This window comes from Apteryx rowi, unplaced genomic scaffold, assembly GCF_003343035.1.
Source record: "Apteryx rowi isolate R43461 unplaced genomic scaffold, aptRow1 scaffold_265, whole genome shotgun sequence".
Taxonomy (NCBI): domain Eukaryota; kingdom Metazoa; phylum Chordata; class Aves; order Apterygiformes; family Apterygidae; genus Apteryx; species Apteryx rowi.
Window position 1 is genome coordinate 533,324 of NW_020449030.1, and position 21,537 is coordinate 554,860.

A 21,537-nucleotide genomic window follows, 5' to 3' on the forward strand; every position below is an offset into this window, starting at 1 on the left:
GCATAACATATATTGTTATAATGATGCAGGATATTTACTGTCTGTGCATGCTCCAAGTGTAAGAGAGAGCAATCATTTCTCTAGTTTAAATTTTAGCTCCCCCCCCCCCCCACACACACACGGACACCCTCCAGTAAAGCTACTTTCCTGCAAATAATTCTCTGCTAAGAGAAAGTGTGGAGACAGAGATTGGCAATGACATGGTTTTCTCAGTTGCTTTTCTTGTTGTTGTAGTTGTTATTTAGGTTCTAAATTTGTGTGGATTTGTTTTAAGTTATTCCTTATGGATACTTCATATCAATTGGATTCTTCACATCATTTTGTCATCACAGTGGTAACAAATATTTGCAATTTACAATTTCAAGACATCATTGGAGATGACGCAGAGTTGTAATTGAAAAATAATGTTGTTTCTGTAGAAAACGTAATAGAAGGAGAAAGAAAGATCTCATGAAGTGAGCTTTGTTTCTACTGTGATTGGAGCACACTTCCAAATCACTTCTCCCTGGACTGGGAGAAAAACAAGTGTTTTTAGAGAAGTGAGATATTAGAGGTATCATGCTGATAAATCATGCTAGCTTTAGAAAATATGTCAGCATGTTATGGTTGTCATTTTATATCACCTATTTTGATTCACAGAAATGTTGAAAATAAGGAAAACTATAATGAAAGTTTGGAATATCAGAGCTTCCTAGCTAAGAAGTTAGGGGGTATATTTAAGTTTGTTCTTTTGCTCAGGCTTCAATGCTTAAAATATGAATTGAAATTATTTAATAGGTTGCTTTTAGTTAATACATTTCAGTCATGTTCACCTGAGTTGTTTTTGTCCTGATGTATTTGCTGGTTTTACCGAAGAGTTTAGAGTAATGAACATGTTTTCTAATAACTGACATTCACGCTGATGTCACTAATGATGTAAACTGCACTTGCATAAAGCTTTCCATCTGTTATGCCATGAAGCGTTGCAGTCACTACGCTGTTGAAATTTAAAATGCTGAAACTTGTTTTGTTGTGCAGTACTTTAATTTTGGCATTGACTTTTGCCAAAACTTTCTTTAAAGTTTCTGAGTTTTTATTATATGCATTCACTTATTTTGCAATTAAAGTAAAAACTACTGTTCCAGGCTGATTTTCTCCCCTGGTATTTTGACCTTTAACTTCTTGTTTTTTTTTTTCTTTCATTTCTTTTTTTGTTCTTAAATATTTCTCAGTGTCTTTGGACAGAAGATGGTGCTTCAATAGTCCTTCATCACAGAAGGGATATCTTGTGATTACTTTCCCTTTTCTCTTTCAGCTGGAAGAAAAGAGTGAAAAAACACATTTGGAAATTTATTCAAGGGTAAGAACTTTTAATTTAAATATTATTGAAAGTCAATGTTCACCATTAATTCACAAGCTTTGAAATATTCTAAAAGTTGAAATGCTACATGTTTTTAGTAGAATGTAATTTAGTTATTTGATATATCTTGTTAAGTGATACTCTTAGACATACATTTTTATCAACCAAAAATTAATGGGTTTTGCACCTTTTATTTACCAAGACAATAATTTTATTTTTATTTACTTTTAACAAGAACATTTCTTATAGAAGTCATTTTGTATGTAAGGAAATATTCAGCAGAAAAGGTTGAATTTTAAGAGAATAGGGCTGTAAAAATTCAGATAATGGGTACTATTGGAGACATTCTTCTGAATCCAGTATTGCAGAAATTAGAACTTTTAGAAATGTTTTGAACTTTTATATTTTTCCAGCACTAACAGCTCCCTTATGACAGTCCTCAATTTTATTTTGAGTGTTCTGTTCTGAAATGTTATGACAAGCCACCTAGGTTTTCTCTGTGCTGTTCTGTAAGCTTCTCATAAATAAAGCAGATGACAGCAAACAAACCGCCATTTCACCAAGAAATGACATAAGTGCTGGAAAGTAATCAATGCAAAATACTGTCTATAACCTAGTATTAAGAAATGGTAAAACCAAGAGAGAGAAAAAAGTGTTCCGTGACTGTGAAGGAATTTATAAAGAATAAGGTCAAATAATCAGAAATAAGAAGTTACCACTTAAGAAATCACAGTATGGTTCCTGATACAATGTCTTCCACTTTTTAAGCCATCATCTCGCAATTCAATAAGTGCAACTCCTCTGAGTGGCAACTCATCTAGGAGAGGAAGTGGAGACACGAGCAGTTTGGTGGATCCTGATGCCTCCCTAAGTGAACTACGGGTAAACTGCATTATTGGAGACTTTGGAGCTAGTTTAAAATTGTATTTGTGATTAGGAGGAGTTCTCTTTGATATCAAACTTCTCTCTCTCTCTCTCTCTCTCTCTCTCTCTCTCTCTCTCTCTCTCTGTTTTAATATAAAGAAAAAGTTATGAAATGTAATTTTCAATCTGAGGAAAGATATATATGTATATATATTTTTTTGTCATGTTAATTGTATTGGTTGTGTTCATAAATATTTATGGTGCTGACAGCTTAGCTTATATAAAAAAAGAATTTGTTTATATCGAATTTTAAATAGTTTCTTGCTATCTCAGAAAAATTTTAATTCTCATGGCTTGGATTCAGTGACATAAACAAAATCTTAAGTTTATTCTAGTTAAGCATTGTGAATTAAATATAATTTCTGTGAGTTACTGCAGGCTTTGGCATTTGACAGAAATGCATGGCAACCTTTTTAATGCTCGTTCAGCTATAAATTATTTCCCTGTACTGCTTATACAATGGTTCATTCCTATGTCCTGCAGGATATCTATGATCTTAAGGACCAGATACATGATGTAGAAGGGAGATACATGCAGGGACTTAAAGAACTAAAGGTATCAGGGCTTCTCCCAAGCATGCATTTTGTATGGGGTTTTGTGGGTAATGGAGATGTCACTGGTTCCACTAACTATGTAAGGCTTTACTAACTAATTTTTTAATTTCTTTAAAGCATGTACCTAACATTTAATGCATAGAGCGCATCATTAAATTTGTTGTGTGGGTAAATTTTTAAGATATACTGTCTTACTGTACATTTAGAATCAAATGTTAATTATTTGGCTTATGTTGAAATAGTATTAAACTTTCTTTTAGCCAGGTGTTTTCTGGTAAGATAATGAGAGGTTCAATCTATATTTTCAGTGTTTTTCAGTCTTAGCAATTTAATGGAAATTCAAGGTAATTAGATATTGAATGGGGAAGAGAAATAGGATACAGTCATGATGAAGACCTTAACTAAGAAATTAAGAGTTAGTCTTCCAGCTCCAGAAAATACTGAATTTTATAAAAATAAAACCAAAGTGATACTTTTGAAAGGTGCACTCACATGAATCTGAGCAGGCATATTGCCTGCAGGAAAAGATAAAGTTTTTGTGGATCATTTGTAGACTGCTATCAAGAGAGAATTTTTTGTTCATGGTTTGCATTCTGATTATCTTTTAGTTTTTCTAAGTGAGACTGGTGTTTTCAGTAATAGGTTAATGAGATTTTTGTCTATGTTTTGGCTTACTTAAATTGATGGGCTTTTCTTTTGGAAGTTTCTACTCAATTAGCAATTTATAGTTAATCTAAATTACGATTATCTTCTCTTCTGTGTTGAAGGGAAACTGGATATGGCAAATGATGTGGCTTACAATATCTTTTTCAGAATAGTTATTCTGCTCTTTCCTGTTATCAAGCTATGAATAGTTCTGTGTAAAAGTAAAGAGGTCCAATCATATTTTTTGTATATCTCTATAGAGAATGAATTTAATGAATACTACTTGCCACTAAATGGTATAACAGTGATTTATTTAACAGCTTCCTTGAATTTCTTTGATTAAATAACATATTAAATGGTATAGTAAAGAGAAAATACATAATTTCAGCTGTTCACTGCAGCAAAAATTGTTTCCTCTCCAGAGAATAAGTAACCTTCTTTGAATCTGATAGTCAGAAGCTCAGATGAAGTACTTTTTTTTTTTTATCATATTACTATATGTATATTAAATGGATTTCAAAGAGCAGAATTGTCACAAAGCTGTTTTTTTCCTAATACTGCTGAATTCCTTAGTGCTTTTAAAGTTTTCCTTAACAGGTTTGAGGGAAGATTGCAAGATTTTTAGAAATAGATATGATTGTACTAACTTTGAATTAAAAGATGAGATTGCATCATAATTTCAAAATAGCTCAAACTCTAACGTTTGTGCATGTTCGCCAGCATCTCATGGCTGATGTTCTGAATCATTACTAGTGCATCACTATTGATTTGTAATCAATTACAGTTTCCAAAGAGCACAGGTATGCAGTAGACAGTAAGATCTTGATGTATACTTGGCTGGCAGAATTGAATTGGTTTATACTATTGTTTTAAGTTATTATTAATAATACTAAATAATGTGATTGTAAGTTAATTTGCCTTCCATGGAGATTCTTTGGGGAGCCCTTCTGTCTAATTGGTAAGGTATTGCCCTTTTCTCAACCGCAGCTTTAGCAGTTTTGTGTTGCATATGTTAAGAGTTACTAGGATACCTGCTGCACTATCCTTCTTGTACGTGTTTTCTCAGTGATTGAGTAACAGTGATCTGTAGTCGTGCTACTTGCATATCTCTGTGGTTGCTCATCCTCATAGTGCTAAGAGTGTTTCTTACCTGGCTTCAAAACTGCTTGGTGTCAGCAAAATAAACTGTAGTATGGATAATTCTGACTGTCAGTTGTTCAAATCTTTTAATATCTCTTGATGCTTCGGTTTTGCTGACTCCATCCATCTTCCCATGAATCAGCTAGAAAGAAATCCTTTTTCTTTCATCAAAATTTTTCTCTTGTTCAGTTTAGGGAACTCTCTCTCAATCCTTATTATTTCTCACTTAATTGAAAGGTTACTGAAACTAGTTGGAGTTCTTGCAGCATAGGGCACACGTGCAAGTCTTCCCCTCAGAAAGAAGGAACTGTTCCAAAGAAGGCTTAGCGATGTCCCAGTTTTCTTAACTGGTCTGAGCCACTTAGACAAAGCTTGGCTTCTTTTTCAGAAGCAATTCTCACTCTTCTGTCTCAAAACTAATTTATTCCCCTTTTGTAACTTCAGATTTTTCCCTGTTAACTTGTCAATTAATTAGATTTTAATCGACTCTTTTAAGCTTTGATCAAGTCTCTCTGTTTTGAGTCTGTTAGATATGTTCCTCTGATAGTCAGATTTTCTTTTTCTCACAGTGCTTGTAGGTGACTAGGGTCCTGGAGCATATGGCATACAGCGAGAGGCTGAGAAAACTGGGTTTGTTCAGTCTTGAGTAGAGAAAACAAAGGCGGGGAGGTCTTATTGCCGTTTTCAGTTACCTGATGGGAGAGTATAGAGGAAAAACTGGGTCAGGGCTCTTTCAGGTGCACAGTGACAGGCAAGAGGCAACAGACACAAGTTGCAGAAAAAGAAATTCCAGTTGGATCTTGAGAAAAAAACTTTTTAAAGGAGGGTAGGCAAACACTGGCACAGGATTCCCAGGGAGGTTGTGCTGTCTGTATCCCTGGAGATGCACACAATTAGCTGGGCAGAGCTGTGAGCAGCCTGATCTCAGTGGGCCCTGCTTTGAGTAGGGGGTTGGACCAGATGGCATCCAAAGATCTTTTCCAACCTAAATTGCTCTATGCGCTGTGCATACACACCAATCAACAACTACACTGGCATTTTTTTCTAGTTGCGTTTTTGTTAAATCTTGTATATTCCCATAAAAAGAGTATAGAATTCATTTTAATTGTTACATTTTCCTTTTTTCCACCTCCATTCAACTGTCCTTTGAAAGTCTTACAAAGATTAACTCTCTCTGACATTCCATGTTTTACCAATCGTTACGAGATTTGTTGTGCTTACTAGCAGAAGCAATGTTTTCTGTGGTTTTAACTTAAAACTTTTAAGAATTACTTGAATACGCTTACATGTGATCTTTATTTTCTCATTGCTTTCTTACATCTTTCTGAATCTTTTTTGTTATTTTTTATTTACTGCTTTCCAGATCATAATGGCACCTTTCTTATCTTTTTAGTTCTTATGTTTTATGTCTCTTTTGGTCTGTGTGCTGTCTGGACATGTCTTTAAGAAAGGGTTTGGGTTTTCTGGGGTTTCTAGAACACAGTATTTCTCCAGCACAAAATTACAGAATTCAAGGAATGGAATAGGGAGGTACGAATATTTATGATAAAATTATGAAAGAGAAAATTTGTACTACAAGGACAGCTTATTCAACATAGATATGTATTATAAAGTGGAATAGGGTTTTGGGTTGGAGAAGAGTTAGACTTTTTTTTCCATAGGAAACTTAGATTGTCACCACCCTATCCCCCAAAATCTTAGTTCTATTGTTCTGTTTTCAGGAAAAAAAACAAGCCTAGTGCCCTTTGTGTGCCTAGTGCTCCTGGTATCATGATGATGCATATGATTAAACATGGAAGTTATGCTACCTATGACTTCAAAAAACAGATTATATAAACTACTAGGGGATTGGTAATAGGATGCAGACCTACTTTGGAAAGGAGGTGGTTTAATCTTTTTCAACTCTATAATGAGGACTCTGTAAAACTTAATTTTTGTATTTTGAAAATAGTGCATATTGCAGTCATTGCATATTTAAAAGTGCATGGAGTAATAGTTGCTCCAATATTTGAATAGTTGACATTTGCTACAGTTCTGGAAAAAATAGGATAAAATCATTTTGGTAAATGCAAGAGATGACAGAACTGGGTAAGTGGGATTAGCAAGGCATATTGTACCTGCAGGTAGAGAAATCGAGTAGGTTAATCTTGATGTGTATTTTTATTTCTTATAATGCTAATACTTTTGAAGATTTGTATTTGGGGTGGGAATGGGGGATGAATATGTAGAAAGCATTATCTTACAACGAAATAGAAAGACAAAAAGTCTACCTAAACAGAGCTCATAATAATTATTGAAAAAAGGATGTGACTACCTTAAAACTTCAAACCTGAGGTATAGAACTATACTTAAGTAATGAGAATTGTGTTAAAACTACTCTTAGAGATATTTCTGTCATCTCTTGTCATTTGTTTACTTGTCTGAGTTCTCTTCATGTCAAATTTGTTGCTGCATTCTGAAGTGTTTTCTCATGCATGCATTGAAAATGCAGTAAAACTCTGATATTACTTTTCTGTTGCTGTGAGTTAATAAAGTTATGACGATGGCAGAGTAGAAAATGCAGGTGGAATATTATTTTGTAATTTTCATACGTTTGCTATAATAACTTTTCACTGCTGGGTATAGCATAACCTGAATAATGGAAACTGACTGTGACTTTATTTCTCTAAAGAAAAGACATGAATAATAGTTCAGAAACAAGGGTGGTTGCAGCATTTTACTGTATAACAGATAACACTCTTCAATGTTATGATGGTATGATAACTTTATAGTGATTCATCAAAAAGTTAGACTAATGTGAGCCTTTCTGCTCTCCGTAGGATTCTATAGCTGAAGTTGAAGAGAAGTACAAGAAAGCTATGGTTTCCAATGCTCAACTAGATAATGAGAAAAACAACTTAGTTTACCAAGTGGATATTTTAAAGGATGTCATTGAAGAGAAAGAAGAACAGATAGCAGAGTTCTACAGGGAGAATGAAGAGAAGTCAAAGGTACTGTTTTTTGAGAATTTTTTTTTTCTAATTATAGAGATAGACTATAGAAGCCCGTATTACTTAGAAACAGTTCAAAACCTTTGTATTGTTAGAAAAGTGTATCTATCTTAGTGGCTAAAGATCTTGTGAGTACTGGATTTTTTTTTTTTTTTAAACAGACTGAGAAGCTATTTAAATAATACAAAACTCTAAAGATGTAACTTTCTGATTAATTAAATAGGATTTATTCTGTCATTTACACTTTCTCAGAAATGAAAAATCAATTTGGCAGCTTTTTCCAACATTATTTAGATAATTTAATATGCAAAAGCATAGTTTAAATTCCGTATTCTAACCTGAAAGGAAGAGAGAGGCTGAGCTTTTCTCTCATTAATTTTGTGCTTAAACCTTTATGACATCTTTTCCCTTCTTCCACTATAAATGTTGCTAAATAAAATCTTCCATGTAGTAAGTATCTAGAGGACTTACTCAAACACAGAATGTGTGAATTTTAGCCATTAGATAGTCTGAATTTCTTAAATTTTTGCAGTAATTTCTTAGGTAATGTTATGTTAAGCGATACCTTGCTTTTTTTATTGGAGATGTGTGTCAAACCCCAAATAAATTGTGACTTTTGACATTTATTTAATATAGGAATTGGAAAGACAGAAACACACGTGCAGTGTTCTACAGCATAAGCTGGATGAACTTAAAGAGGGCCTTCGGCAGAGAGATGAATTGATAGAGGTATGTTCATATGAGATAGTGTATGGTAGAACTTGTGCAACCAAAAATGGTGTAAGGTTTGCGTAGGTACAGTCTTCCTATAAACAAAATGAACTTCAATATCAGCTTGGACTTTTTAAGAAAGAATTTTTCTTACTTTAGTGAGAAGAATTTAAGCTATTAATCTCTCAATTTATGAAGTTAAAAATGGCACTGCAAGATTTTCAAAAGTGTATTACATACTGTACAGTCCTTAATTCCTGCAAGAAACCTGGTTCTATCATCAGTGTTCCCTTTATTTTTCCCTCTTTGTGAGGACAGAACTAATGCCTATATGCCCAAAATCTCTTTAGGCCTGACCGGAAGTTCTGATGCATTGATAGTACCAAGTATTCTTCTTTGTCTTTCCCCAAATTTTTGCATTTGAGTTAATCCAAATTTTTGTGAGCATCAGCAACTGAAGTTTGCAATAGTTAATGTTTATTTGCTTTGCAGTCAAGCACAAATGCAGCAACACTGGTTAGCATTTTACTAGTCATAACTATGTTGCTGGTGTTTGTTTTTTTTTTTTGGTTTGATTTGTTTTTTTCTCTCTCCTTCCCTTCTAGAAATAAATCAATGTGACTGAGAATCCCAGAGCTAATCTCAATCTTAATTTTAAAATAATCCACAAAGGTTTATACTCTCAACAGTATTCTGATGTCCACTTCCCATTGATTTTACTTCTAGTACTATAAGTCATAGCTCAGATAGTACTTCATTTTCCCCACTACCTTTTCATTTCAGTAGAAATTCAGCATATCAATATCTTTGATATGGGCCAAAGATTCTACTACATGATTTTCAAAAGCTGTATAATATTGCATATTATTGGTTGATTTCTTTTCCCCACCAAGTTCTTGTGCTATTCAGGCAGTAGCGCAGTGAACTAAAAGAAAAAAAAAAATTTTTTTTGAAAAGTCCCAGAGCTGCTGTTGTTACTGAGAAAATTATCAGGTGCATGAACTCCAGTTGGTGTGGTTTACTAGCAGAAAAGGAGTAAGATCAGTTTAAGCAGCAGCATTGTGCAGCAGATTGATGTGCTGACAAGCAAAAAACTTCATGTTCTGGTTGAAGCTCTGAGCTCCGTCACTTGCTCTGGATTCTCTTTGACTTTGTTGTCAAGAAAATTGATATAGATTTGTCTGGAGTGTTTGCTTTGGTAGCACACAGCATGTGTGTTGAATATTCAAAGTCATGTAGCCCCTTCAAATGTACCCAGATTTATTTGGGTAACTTTTCCAAATGTTAGCACTAGCACATAATCTAGCTGAAGCCATTTAGGAGACTGGTTATTGACGAAGACATCCTTTTCCACTCCCAGAAGTAAAATTAAATTCACTTTTTGGGAGGGCAAAAAATTCTCTACCCCTAAAAATCCTCATGTCATCTTCATGCATAATTGTGTGAACATAAGAAAGAATTTTAACTATGTTTACAGGGCAAAGGGCAAAATGCAATTTTACTCAGATAAACATGGTCCTATTTTTTGACATGTATTAATATAATATCTGAAAGCAGTCATTAGGCATATTTCACTTTCTGGATGCTTGATGCAAACTTCTTTTTACTTGCAAGAAGATTTTCTGTTTTGTAGAATGCATTAATAAAACTGTCAAAACAAGTGTAAAAAAAAATAGTTGATACACTTTTGAAAATAGTGCTAATAAAAGTGCTTTTTGCAGGGTTTGTTTTTTAATATCCTCAGCTTCTAAAATACTTGGTAATTCCCTGGATATAAAAGTACAGTATAAGTAAGATCTTATGTTATTACTGTCTTTAATAAAACTTCAGTATGAGCTGACAATGAAAATTCTGCATTAATTCATATGTTCTTATTAATGTGTCCAGTGTGTTTGCTATTCTTCTGAATTTCTTTGCTAAATAATGCAGAATATTGCAACTTGACTATTCTAAGTTGTGTATGAACTGCTGATAATTTGTGCTACTGTTGCTTGGAGTTGCAATGCTTTTGAAGGCATGCTAGATAGAGTACATCATACAAGCAATATACTCCTCAGCAATAGTCAGTCTGTGGGGCGTGCACTGGGGTTTTTTTGTGTATGTGTTTGTTTTGTTTTGGGGCATATCAAACAGCCAGCTGGTCTGGTTGCACCAGTTTAGTGTCTCAACAAAATGTCAAAATGTCAAAACTAACCTATTTTCTTCTCCTACGTTTTATTCAGCCATTATCTTGCAAATATTTATGTTTTTATATTTATTGGCTAAAAGATAGCTTTGGTTTTATTTGATCACTAGAAGATGTTTGTTTATATTTTTGACATTGCTGGTAGACAAATTTAAGGAAAGCAACTACTGACTAGAAATCAGTTATTTAAGTTCCTTGCATTAACACTATATTATAAAATTAAAGATTGTTGATTCTGTGGAAATGAACTTTCTAATGTATTTCAGTAATGTAGGCGGATGAATGTGAAAGCCGTTTATATGTATATATGCTTGTGGTCTACTTCAGTCTTTATTCCATGAACAAGATTGTTTGCTTTCTAAATAGCAGAATCTTGGGGAAGTCGGGGGTGGGGGAATCACTTCCATACACTGTTTGATGGTATATGGAAATTACCACAAGGTAATTATTTTTCTGAAGAAAGGATGTTATTCCCAGTTTGCGATGGGACCTGTTACTAATGAAAAATAGTTCTAGCTGTAGCTAAATTCTCTTATCGACATTAAGTGATTAAATAAAATTAATTACAGTTCTGCATGAATTTGAAGGGAAAATTCCATGTTACACTGGGTCACATCCCTTTTCTTTAATGTCATGCTCATAAACTCTTCAGTTGACTTTTACTATTTACTTTCCTTTATCTGTTCAGACATTTTTTCCCATTTCTTTACTTGTCTTTCTTTTTCCTCTTTTATTCTTTCTTCATCCTATTTGCTACAGGAGAATCAACGAATGCAGCAGAATATAGACTGCATAACCAAAGAGGTGTTTGATCTCCAGGAGACAATTAATTGGAAAGATAAAAAAATAGGGGTATGAAATGAATATGGGGGGCGGGGGGAAGGTATTTTTTCAATTTAGAAGTAGACTGGTACTTCTTTTTTCTCTCCAAGGAATACTGTGTACACCAAAGAAAGGAAGGCCACTTCCATTTTAAACATTTAAAACATTTGCAATCTTCTCCCCTTTAGAGAAGGAAAAAGAAAGAAATGAGCTCCACTTTATCTTTACTTGCATAATGGTGAATAGTACTAATTAAATCTATAACATAAAAAGCTGTTATCCATACAGATCTTACTACTTTTTTAAAGAAAATTTTTACCTGTAATAGGGACTTTAAAAAGTCATTGCTTCCTTAATCCTAACAAACATAAAAATTGTCTGGATCCATATATAGAGTGTTAATATCATTTTATATATAATTGAAATGATTGTTAAAGCTTTTAATCTTCATACAGACAAATATAATTTTGAAAATTTTTTACATGGTCACCTTTCCACTCTCTGGAATAAGAGAAAGAGACAAAATATGCCAACTAATGGAAAACCTGGAAGGCTGCAGGCGCTAAGGCTCACATTGCGGAGAAGCCTTGGTAGTTACTTGTAGAGCCTGCTTGCATTTGGCTTGCCTAGTGCTGAAAAGCACAACCAGGTTTGAACTGACTCTTGCAGTCACTTGGGCATTTCTATACGACGCTCCTGATCCTTGGAGGGCTGGTTAGCTGAACCAACCTGACACGGCACCCTCATTTTGTGCTAAGGCCGTTACCAAGACCTCCCTAGCCCTGGAGCACTGAAGAGCAAAGTGCATGTGTCTTAGGTGACTCTGCAGGAGGCATCTTAGACCTGGCTGGAGTTGGTAGGTAGAACTGACACGCTGGCTGTGACAGACCTTTTCAGGAGCGGCTGTTGGACTCCTTGTGGAGGAGGAACAGTGGTACCAGAGGAGCTGCACTGGCAGCTCTGTGGCTGGCTTAGCTCAGCCAGGGCTTGTCAGCTTTGGTTCTGGGCAGCGCAAAAGTGACACAACTGTTTCAGAGTCGGGCTGACCCTGGGCGGTAATCTCACTGCCCTGAAATTGGGGCTGTTCTGGGCCACAAGTAAATTGCCTGGTGGTAACGGAGTTAGCTGAAAAGTCTTTAGAAAGGAAGAGCGTCTGTCTTTTAGTAACTCTAGGGTCATTTCTCTCTAAATGAATTCTATGCCAGGATTTTGACATACACAGATTTCTCTGAAAATTGCTCTATTCCCTGGAGTTCAAGTCACTTTGAAAAATTAGAATAAGAGGAAGGTTTCTTCCTATCATTAACTGGTGGTCCTGCAAAAAGTGCCCTGTGATACTGTCCTACTTCAGTCTAATTATTTCATGTTTCTGTTCTCCTTCAATACACATTTCAATCCTTTCTTCTATAATAAATAGTATTTCAATTTTTTTTAAGTTCCTTTCCCTGAATATTCTTTTGGAAGGCTATTTATCTTTAATTTACTTACCATTTTTCTTCCACACTTACTCATCACCTTTGTGGACGGCACTGTGCCAGTCTAAGTGGTCTTTTTTTTTCTCTTTCAAATACTTCACCATGTCTAGTACAAAGTCCATCAGACATCTAATGTACAAAGAACTAGCTACTAGCCAGATTGACAAAAATATATATTTTTTCTTCAGTGTCTGTGGACAGTGACTAAGTTGGAAGCCAAAATTCTCTCTCTAATCTATGTGCACTTGTAAATGTCATAACTGGATCTTTTCTAGCTTTTATTTTTTTAACCATCTCCAAGTTGAAATCTCTTGGCTCTTAAAATGGAATAATGCTTGCTGTCTTTCTTCTCTCTCTCTTAACTAAAAACATTTTCATCTTTTCCTTAGCTTGCAGTTTTTGTGTCTTTCTCCCCAGTCCTTAGTAGTCTTGCTAATTTTTACTCTGTTCCAGCTTCAGAAGCCTCTCAGAAGCTTCACAAAGGAGTAGATAACTAAAATTGTAACCTTGTTTTAAAATATTCTATGCAAGGCTGATGCTAACTCAAAATTGAGGGGGAAGGGAGGCAAGCCAAACAGTATGAATTTCGACTTTACACTTTACTTTTTATATTGTCGTATTTCCACAAGGTGATTTGAAGTTTTCAGTGGGATTCAGCCTAAAATGAGATGGGTCAGTTCCAGGACCTTGGACTGTAACTTTCAGGCTAGAGGATTCTTGAAATTGCAACTGTTTTGCTCTTTAATTGCTCCAAATTATACCTGCTTGGCTAATGTGAAAATAGCATAACTGAATTTGATGTAGATTTTGAGACAAAGGTTTTTTTTTGAATATTTAGTAACTAGTGCTCCAGACAAACCTGCTTTCTGCCAAATGATCAGATTTGAACCAGGCTGGTGCTGATTTTAAGCATGCTTGCAGAGCTTAGTTGTCCTGATATATATATATTTTTCCCAATAAAAGAGTTTCTCTTGCAATTCTTGCAGTCGCTCTTGCAAGTACACTTACTGCAAAATCCATGTCATATATAACAACCCCCAAGAATACAAAAACTATCAGTGTTGCAAAAGTTTTTCAATGTTGAATAATTACTATTAATCTCTGCCTAGGTAGATACATGTGGTTATATTAGTTTCATTTCTTTCCTCTATCAAAATTTTCTCATTTCCAACACTTGTGTGCAGGGGAGGATAGAAAGTATGTTGTGGGAAGGTCAGCAACACCACAGGGCCCTGCCAAGCATATATAGGATCTGCATCTACAGTGTAGTTCTGGGTCTCTGGGTTCAGTCTCAAGTGGGTGAGGTTACTTTTTTTGTTTCCCACTATCCTTCAAAAATATCAAAGTTGTGTCCTTAAGTGGAACACAAAATGATGTAATGACTAAGGTGCTTCACACTGCTTATAACATAGTTCTAGGGAGCTAATGTGTGTTAGGAAATAAAAGGACATCTTATGCATTCTTTAACTATGAGGTGACAGCTAATGCTTTCTCACATGTTGAATTACAATCACATGTTGAAATGTGCAACTGCACATTTTTTAATCTCTGTTGAAATTAACAGAATAATGCATTAAAGTATTGCTCTAGTATGTACATTTTAGACAATTATTAAAATTCAGCATATTGCAATTATGTGGAGCAATTACAATACAAAGTTATTCACCTTCATTTCTTTCTTGTTATCAGTCTATTCCTAAACATTCATACATGGTGCATGTTCAGTTAGATAACTTTTTTGGCAAAATATGTGTGTATATTTTTGCAGTTGCTGTATAGTCAGGATTATTTTTAATGCATGCAATATGAAATTTGACTGAAATACTGGGATGCTACCTAATCAGGTAAAAATGTCTGATTAACTCCCAGGTAGCACAGCTGCAGTATAGGTGTGCAAACCCATCTGTGTCCATTTTGTGCTTTTAGCTGAGATCTTTTCTTGTGCTAAAATAGTGCTGCTAGTGTTTGGTGCTTTTTTCTCTGAAAGTAGTTATTTTTACTGCAGAGTGGCTATAACACTTAAGAAAATAGTAAATAAACTATTTTTTTATAAGTGGATGACAGGCTTATATATCCAGGCTCTATTATGAGGTATGATTCCTACTTTGTGTCCTGTAAAAGTCAGAGAAATCAGTTCAATGGATGTGATGTTTCAGGATCTTTGCCAATTGAGATCCAGCAAAATTTAATGTAGCCACTCTGTGGCCAGAAATAAGAATAATTATTTACTCTTTTAGTGTTCAGTTTAGTTGATCAGAATCTACCAAAAAAAAATCTACTAAATGGATATTTGCTGTAGAATCTACTAAGACCCAGTAAAAATTGTTACGAGAAGTATGTAGCAATGAGGCTAGATAGGTGACTCCTTGTAAAAGGTAGCTATTAGTTGTATATTTATATGTATTAATAGATTAAATACTTTTATTTATAGATTAAATTACTTTTATTTAGCTCTTTGTATTTATTTGTAGAAGATCTCTGCTATCTGTTATATGCTTTTTCTCTGTGCCATTCTTTTTCTTGCTATCTGCCTGAACCCAGGCCCTAGAAAGACAGAAAGATTACTTTGACTGCATTAAGAATGAGCGAGATGAGCTCAGAGAGGAGTTGGCTGACCTGAAGGAAACAATGAAGAGAGGAGAGGTATGTCAGTAGTAGCTACTTAAAGTAACAGAAATCCAGGCGTGGGGGATGAAATCAAAGTCAATATAAAAGAGGAAGAATTGTTACTACTCTTGCACAGCCTCAAAACCTGACCTTAGGGTAGGCTAAATGGAGCATTTTGGTGTAACTGTTTCTATTAACTTGAAAAGCCTTTTAAAAACTCTTCTGTCCAGTTGTATTTTAGTGCTGTTCTTGTATGAATACAGTATTTCTTTTGTGTTTTTAGAAACATGGATTAGTTATAATTCCAGACGGCACACCAAATGGTGATGTAAACCATGAATCAGTGGTTGGTGCAATAACAGTTGTATCACAGGAAGCTGCTCAAGTCTTAGAATCTGCTGGAGAAGGACCACTAGGTAAAAATATCCTAAAATAATTTAATGTTAAAAGAGTTTATGAAGTTTTTGTTTGCCTTCTGTTCATACTAAGTTGTGGTTTACAGCCACGAAAAGACACCTGTGATGCTTCTGAAATACTTGCTACMCTACTATGAAGATTTTTATTTTTATTTTTTTTAACACTGAGTAAACAGACATATATTTCTTTTGACTAAATGTAATGGGATATGCCAGGATGTTTGTAGCTGATTAAGTCTCTTTATTAATGTTGGGAAAATATGTAAGAGTAGCCTAAAAGTGTAGGATTTAAGAGGTTTTTTTGATTAATATGTTTTCCATTGTGTTTCATGAGAAAACATTCCCTTAAAAGTATGTATAATCAGTGAAAGAAGTTCTGCTGCAGAAAACAGCATCTTGTATATTCTTTGACCGTCCTTGAACTTTTCATTGTGTTTTTTAGAAAGACTTACAGTACTTTAAAACAGTGACATGGATAACAAAGAAATGGGATTTGGGGGGGGGGGCCTTTATTTTAACTTGTTTTTTATCCTTAGGTTGAACAAATTGTCATGCATATAGTCAATTCCCTCCAAAATTGTATTAGTTAACATGCAAGGAAACATCCCTATAAACCTGCGTATATTTGCACATAACATATAATAGTTTAATATTTTTGTTTTAAATAGAGATTAGACTTAATGAATGTTTCTGATGTGATTCCATCATAATGAAGTACAAATGTTGTCTTTATGCTTTGTTAACCTCAAAGTACTGTAATAATTTCCAAGTGAGCTGCTCTAATCTCAGCACCGAGTTGTCTGAGAGGGGATTTTTGTAGCCATTATTGGTCTTCTGGATGATTTGAGAAATTAAACATTGCTTTGGGCCCTTTCCCAAGTGCTTTTTTGTGGTTTGAGAACGCAAATAATAAAAGTTTCTGCAAACATATGGGAAAGCTTAGTGCCTTCCCTGAAGAGATAGCAGTCTTTAAGAATAAAGCATAGAGAGAAGTGTATACAACCATAAAAAAAAAAACAACAAAAAAAACTGTATTGGAAATGGCTGGTTTCGATATTTGAACAAAACTGTGTTTTATTATCCAAAAATAATCCTCAGTTGACCCTCAGTTGTTAGTGAAGACTTACTAAACTCAGAGATCTTGCTTCTAAAATTATTATACTAATAAATAGTGAATTAAGTATTTTTCCTTTTTCTGCTATTAACTAAAGGCTGATATATTATTATTAGTTAAGATATCAAGGTATTTTATTCTCCTCCTGCTATTAATTTTAAGTTTGAAGAGCATATTACTTTTAAAATTAACAAAGTTATGAGAAATACATTTTCACTTACAGATTTCTCTGATTTTTTAATTGGGTTCTTTGGTTTTAGATGTCCGGCTACGAAAACTGGCTGGAGAAAAGGAGGAGTTATTGTCTCAGGTAAAAAACAAAACAAAAACAAGCTATTCTTTTCAAAAATTCTGTAAAAGGATATGCAAATGTGTCCTCTTTTTTTAACAGTGTGTCTCCCAGCAAATACTAATATGCTAACAATAAACATTAAGTATCAAGGCGCTTAAATATTTAAGCGTTAATGTAAAATAAAGCAAAATGTTCAACTTCCAGCCTGGCTGACTACCAGGAATTACCAGCTCCATAAGTGTCCTTACCAATGTGACACTGATCTGGGTTGGTAAAGAACCCCCATTTCAGAACCTGGTTAGCTGAAATCTCACTTGCTCCTGCCTCTGCTTTTTTTGCTGCCGCAGAAAAAAAATTGCTGTCACAGAAAAAACAGTTTAGTACACGTACTTAAAGTTTTTATTTCTTTTCTTTTGTCCTATGGTTACGGGGTGCCCCCTGCGTTGCACTGAGGCCCCTGCAGTGCTGACCCAGGCGGTGGGTTTGGGCAGCACGTTGCCAGGCTGAAAGGCCTTGCCTGGCAGCGGGGACAGTAGGGCTGCAGCCATCAGCCTCCCAGCTACCGAACCCTCTCAGCCAGAGGCGTCTCATGACTGCTTTACCATTTTGGCCCGTTGAAAGTTTAGGTATATGACAACTGAACTTCTGGAAGTTGATTTTTTACAAGAGAACACTTCTGTTTCAGGTTAGAAAACTCAAGATGCAGCTGGAAGAAGAACGACAGAAATATTCTAAAAGTGATGGCACAAATCCTGATATAACAGGCTTAGAAAATGGTTCTGACTTGCAGCTATTTGAAATGCAAAGTAGGTACCTGGTTACTATTCACAGGTATTTTTCTTGTGGGGAGAGGAAACACAGACTCTTCATACTATCTTTCCTATATAGTTGTGCAATAGTAGTTTTATGAATGAATGATTGTTGAGCAGCTAGATTTGTTGGTAAGTCTCCTTTCAGGAAATTTCTCACTGTAGAATAACTTCAGAAAAAAAACACAACTATTCCTTTCAACTGTTCCTTTGAATAATGTTCTGGGAAGTTATTTTTTAGTTGGCAACTTTTGCCTAGCATGGGTGCCAATACTCAAAAATTGAAAATACTTAATTGAAAATACTTTAAATTTTTTCATTTTTTAGATGATAGAATTTCAGCTGAATACTGTTTGAATATTTTCTACCTGTTTTTTTTAATTTTGTTGAATACACAAATTTAATCTAAGAGTTTACTATTCTCTGAAACAAATCCTCCAAAATTATTAAAATTTAACACAACATTCAGTGTTGCTTCATACAAGCACTAAGCTACTTTCCACTCTGAGCAAGCTATTTCTTCAGCTGAAAGCGTTACTCATCTGACAGATTGTCATTTAATAAGCTTGTTGCACTTAGCTCAAACAGAGCACTGGCAATGTCAGCACTGAACAGTAACATGAAAATAATTATAAAGCTTCCTCAGAGTTTCCTTGTCAAGCAGGTTCAAGGCTTGTGCTCCTTATCATTCATATGCTTTTCCAGATGTCTACACTAAACACCACTGGTTTTCTTTCTATTGATATTTGACCCAATTTGCAATGTGTTGCTTACTGTGATGTTTCTGTGTCGATTCTTTTTTTGCAAAGAGTTTACTGATCTAAATGTGTGTGTTTCAAAACGTGTGTATGTGGATTTATGCATCTGCAATTTAATGCAGTCTCTTACAATAATGGTAATTGAGTGTTCTCTATATAACAGGAATACTATTTTCTTTTCTTTCTCTCAAAGAAGACTTCAGAAAGAATGCTTACCTCTTAATAGTCCTGAATATAGGCTTCTGATTAAAATAATAATTTTAATGGATTTGAATTTAAATGAAAACTGCCTGTTGAGAGTGTTGCATTGAGTAATGTACTCACATCAATTTTTGTCTAGGAGATGCCAACAGACAAATTAGTGAATACAAATTTAAGCTTTCAAAAGCTGAACAAGACATAACCACCTTGGAACAAAATGTAAGTATATGTTTCTTCAGATTTATCTGTATCATAGCAAATGACACTTGCTTTGCAGAATTTTACAAGACTTTTCTCAACAAATACATGAAAACATATTTCATAATTTGATTTACTGTTTGTTTTGTAGTTTACACAGAACAGCACTACAGTGGTATTCATTTCCTTTTTCCTGCAAATCAACCCTTGGGACAAATGGGATTATAGTACAGCAACTCTGTAGATCACTTAAAAAAATAAAAAATAAAAATAAAAAAAAGACTTAAAAGATTATCATTTGAATCAGAGCTACACAGTTGGTTTTATTTCTGTCTTGCACAGCAATCGAGTACTAACCTGACCTATGGATTTGTGGGGGCAGGGAGACAGACACAAAACGACCCAGCATGTGGGCCTGATGCCAGCAAATCCCAGCCATGCTTTGTCTTGAGCCCCCTCTGTACTGCAGAACTGTGCCTGAACTCAAGACATCTTGCATCATATCCAGATACAGTTGCTGTCTCCTTTCTGCTTCGGACCTTTTCTCACAGTCTCCACTTTTCAACTTTCCACCTTTTGTTTTTAATCACGTGTTTTCCCCAGTTCTTGGTTTTCTGTTCAGCTCCTCTCTGCTTAGTTGTCTTAACTCTCTCTGTCTTCTGTGCTCTTTCCTGTACTCTGTTTCATTCTGCACTGTTTCCTGCCATCCTCACCAGGCAGTGAAGGACACTGCAAGTTTCTTCCCTTGATTTATGCTGCTGTTTGAACACTTACTAGTTCTTTTAAACCCCCTCTTTGCAATCATGGCTGCTGCTAACACATTTTAATCTCCTCTTTCCTGAGGAAGGTTCTGTGGATAATTCAGAGGATGCCTTGTGGTACAGTGTCCTTTAGGAAAGGGAAGAACAGCTGGTGGCAGGTGAGCTCAGGGTGGTTACAGAATAGTAATTGTTCCTTTTGTCTTATTTGGGTTTGCAGGTTGGACGACTTGAGGGACAGGTTGCAAGATATAAAAATGCAGCAGAAAATGCAGAAAAAGTGGAAGATGAGCTCAAAGCTGAAAAGAGGAAGCTTCAGCGAGAGGTAAGTTTTCAGAGTTGCATGCAGCTCTCAGTCTTGAGCAGTTGTCTTTTGTTTCCAAGCTCTCCCTTTCTGTATTGTTGTTACAGCTTTGAAGTGTTTTGAAAAGGCCTCTGAGTGCATCAGTGTTGCCTTCAGAAGACAACTATAGCACATGAAGTACTACTGATTACAATTCAACACAGTATTTCCTTGAAAGGAAGGATCTAAAGTTATATTTCCTTCTAAATGTGATTACTTGTATTATTTTGATCTAATGCTTTCATAAAAATTACTGGGAAGCCCATCCTCCCTATGTCAAGTGTCAGCTTGGGGAGTTTCCAGCATATGCACTTCATAGGGAACTGGAAAGAAGTTGCACTTAACTGTGCTGCCAATTATGCTTGCTTAAGAGCTGCTGCATGACTGGCATGATGCTTGCTACCCACTAGAATATATATCCATTGATGAGTAACGATGGTAGAGAGGTCTTTGCCTTTAATAGCATGTAATAGGAAGCTGCAGGCACCTAGCTGTTTTGGAGTAAGTACACATCGCTCATGTTTAAATTGCTTCCCAATTTTTTTTAACAAATTCATTTGACTGCGGTAAACATATGGCTCAAGTGTCTTATCTCAAATTATGTGGCACTTTTATAAAGAGTATAATACTTGTGTTATATTCCTGATTTGATTTCCTCTATCACAGCTTAAGAACAGCAGAAAGTCCAATTAAGCTTAAAGTGATTATAACTTTTGCTTTCATTTTATAGTTAAGAACAGCACTGGATAAGATCGAAGAGATGGAGATGACCAATAGCCACTTAATGAAAAGGCTGGAGAAGATGAAGGCAAATAGGACTGCGCTTTTATCTCAGCAGTGAAGTGAAAATAAAAAATGCTGTGCACTGTTCCTTGAATAACTAGCCCCTAGCTTGTTTTTAAATACAGACTTTCATTGGCACAAACTATTTGAACACTGAGCTGTTCAATGGTATTTTAGTTTCGTAATTAAATGGCATACTTTTTTGTAACTTATGAGAGAATGAAATGTAGTTTGAATTCCCATGTGAATGACAGCAATTTTTCCATAGCATTTGATTCTAGAGTCGGAGCTGGAGCACAATGCTGTATGATTGACTTAGCAATAGAAAATGTTTTCACAACTGTGGAATCAAGTTTACTCACAATCTCTTTTGGCTGCTTTAATGATGCTTGATGCTTGGAGACAACTGCATGAATTCAGAAAGACACTGTAATACTGTATTATAAACTAACAACTATATTTGCTCAAGACAT

General features: G+C 35.0%; 1 protein-coding gene across 14 annotated transcripts in view; it reads left to right on the plus strand.

The window, feature by feature from the left end:
- Positions 1–21,421, plus strand: part of LRRFIP2 (LRR binding FLII interacting protein 2) — a 61,400-nt gene extending 39,979 nt beyond the window's left edge. For 9 of the 14 annotated variants that reach the window (XM_026067965.1, XM_026067951.1, XM_026067961.1 and 6 more), the window contains 13 exons: positions 1,295–1,339; positions 2,108–2,221; positions 2,747–2,818; positions 7,422–7,592; positions 8,229–8,321; positions 11,248–11,340; positions 15,327–15,428; positions 15,676–15,808; positions 17,183–17,232; positions 17,900–18,020; positions 19,122–19,201; positions 20,159–20,263; positions 21,012–21,421. In XM_026067965.1, coding sequence (XP_025923750.1) covers positions 1,295–1,339; positions 2,108–2,221; positions 2,747–2,818; positions 7,422–7,592; positions 8,229–8,321; positions 11,248–11,340; positions 15,327–15,428; positions 15,676–15,808; positions 17,183–17,232; positions 17,900–18,020; positions 19,122–19,201; positions 20,159–20,263; positions 21,012–21,122 — 1,290 coding nt within the window. In that variant the 3' untranslated portion in view covers positions 21,123–21,421. The remainder of the gene's footprint in view (positions 1–1,294; positions 1,340–2,107; positions 2,222–2,746; positions 2,819–7,421; positions 7,593–8,228; positions 8,322–11,247; positions 11,341–15,326; positions 15,429–15,675; positions 15,809–17,182; positions 17,233–17,899; positions 18,021–19,121; positions 19,202–20,158; positions 20,264–21,011) is intronic. The other 5 variants (XM_026067956.1, XM_026067954.1, XM_026067958.1 and 2 more) reach the window with 5 other exon arrangements.
- The last annotated feature ends 116 nt before the right edge of the window (positions 21,422–21,537 follow it).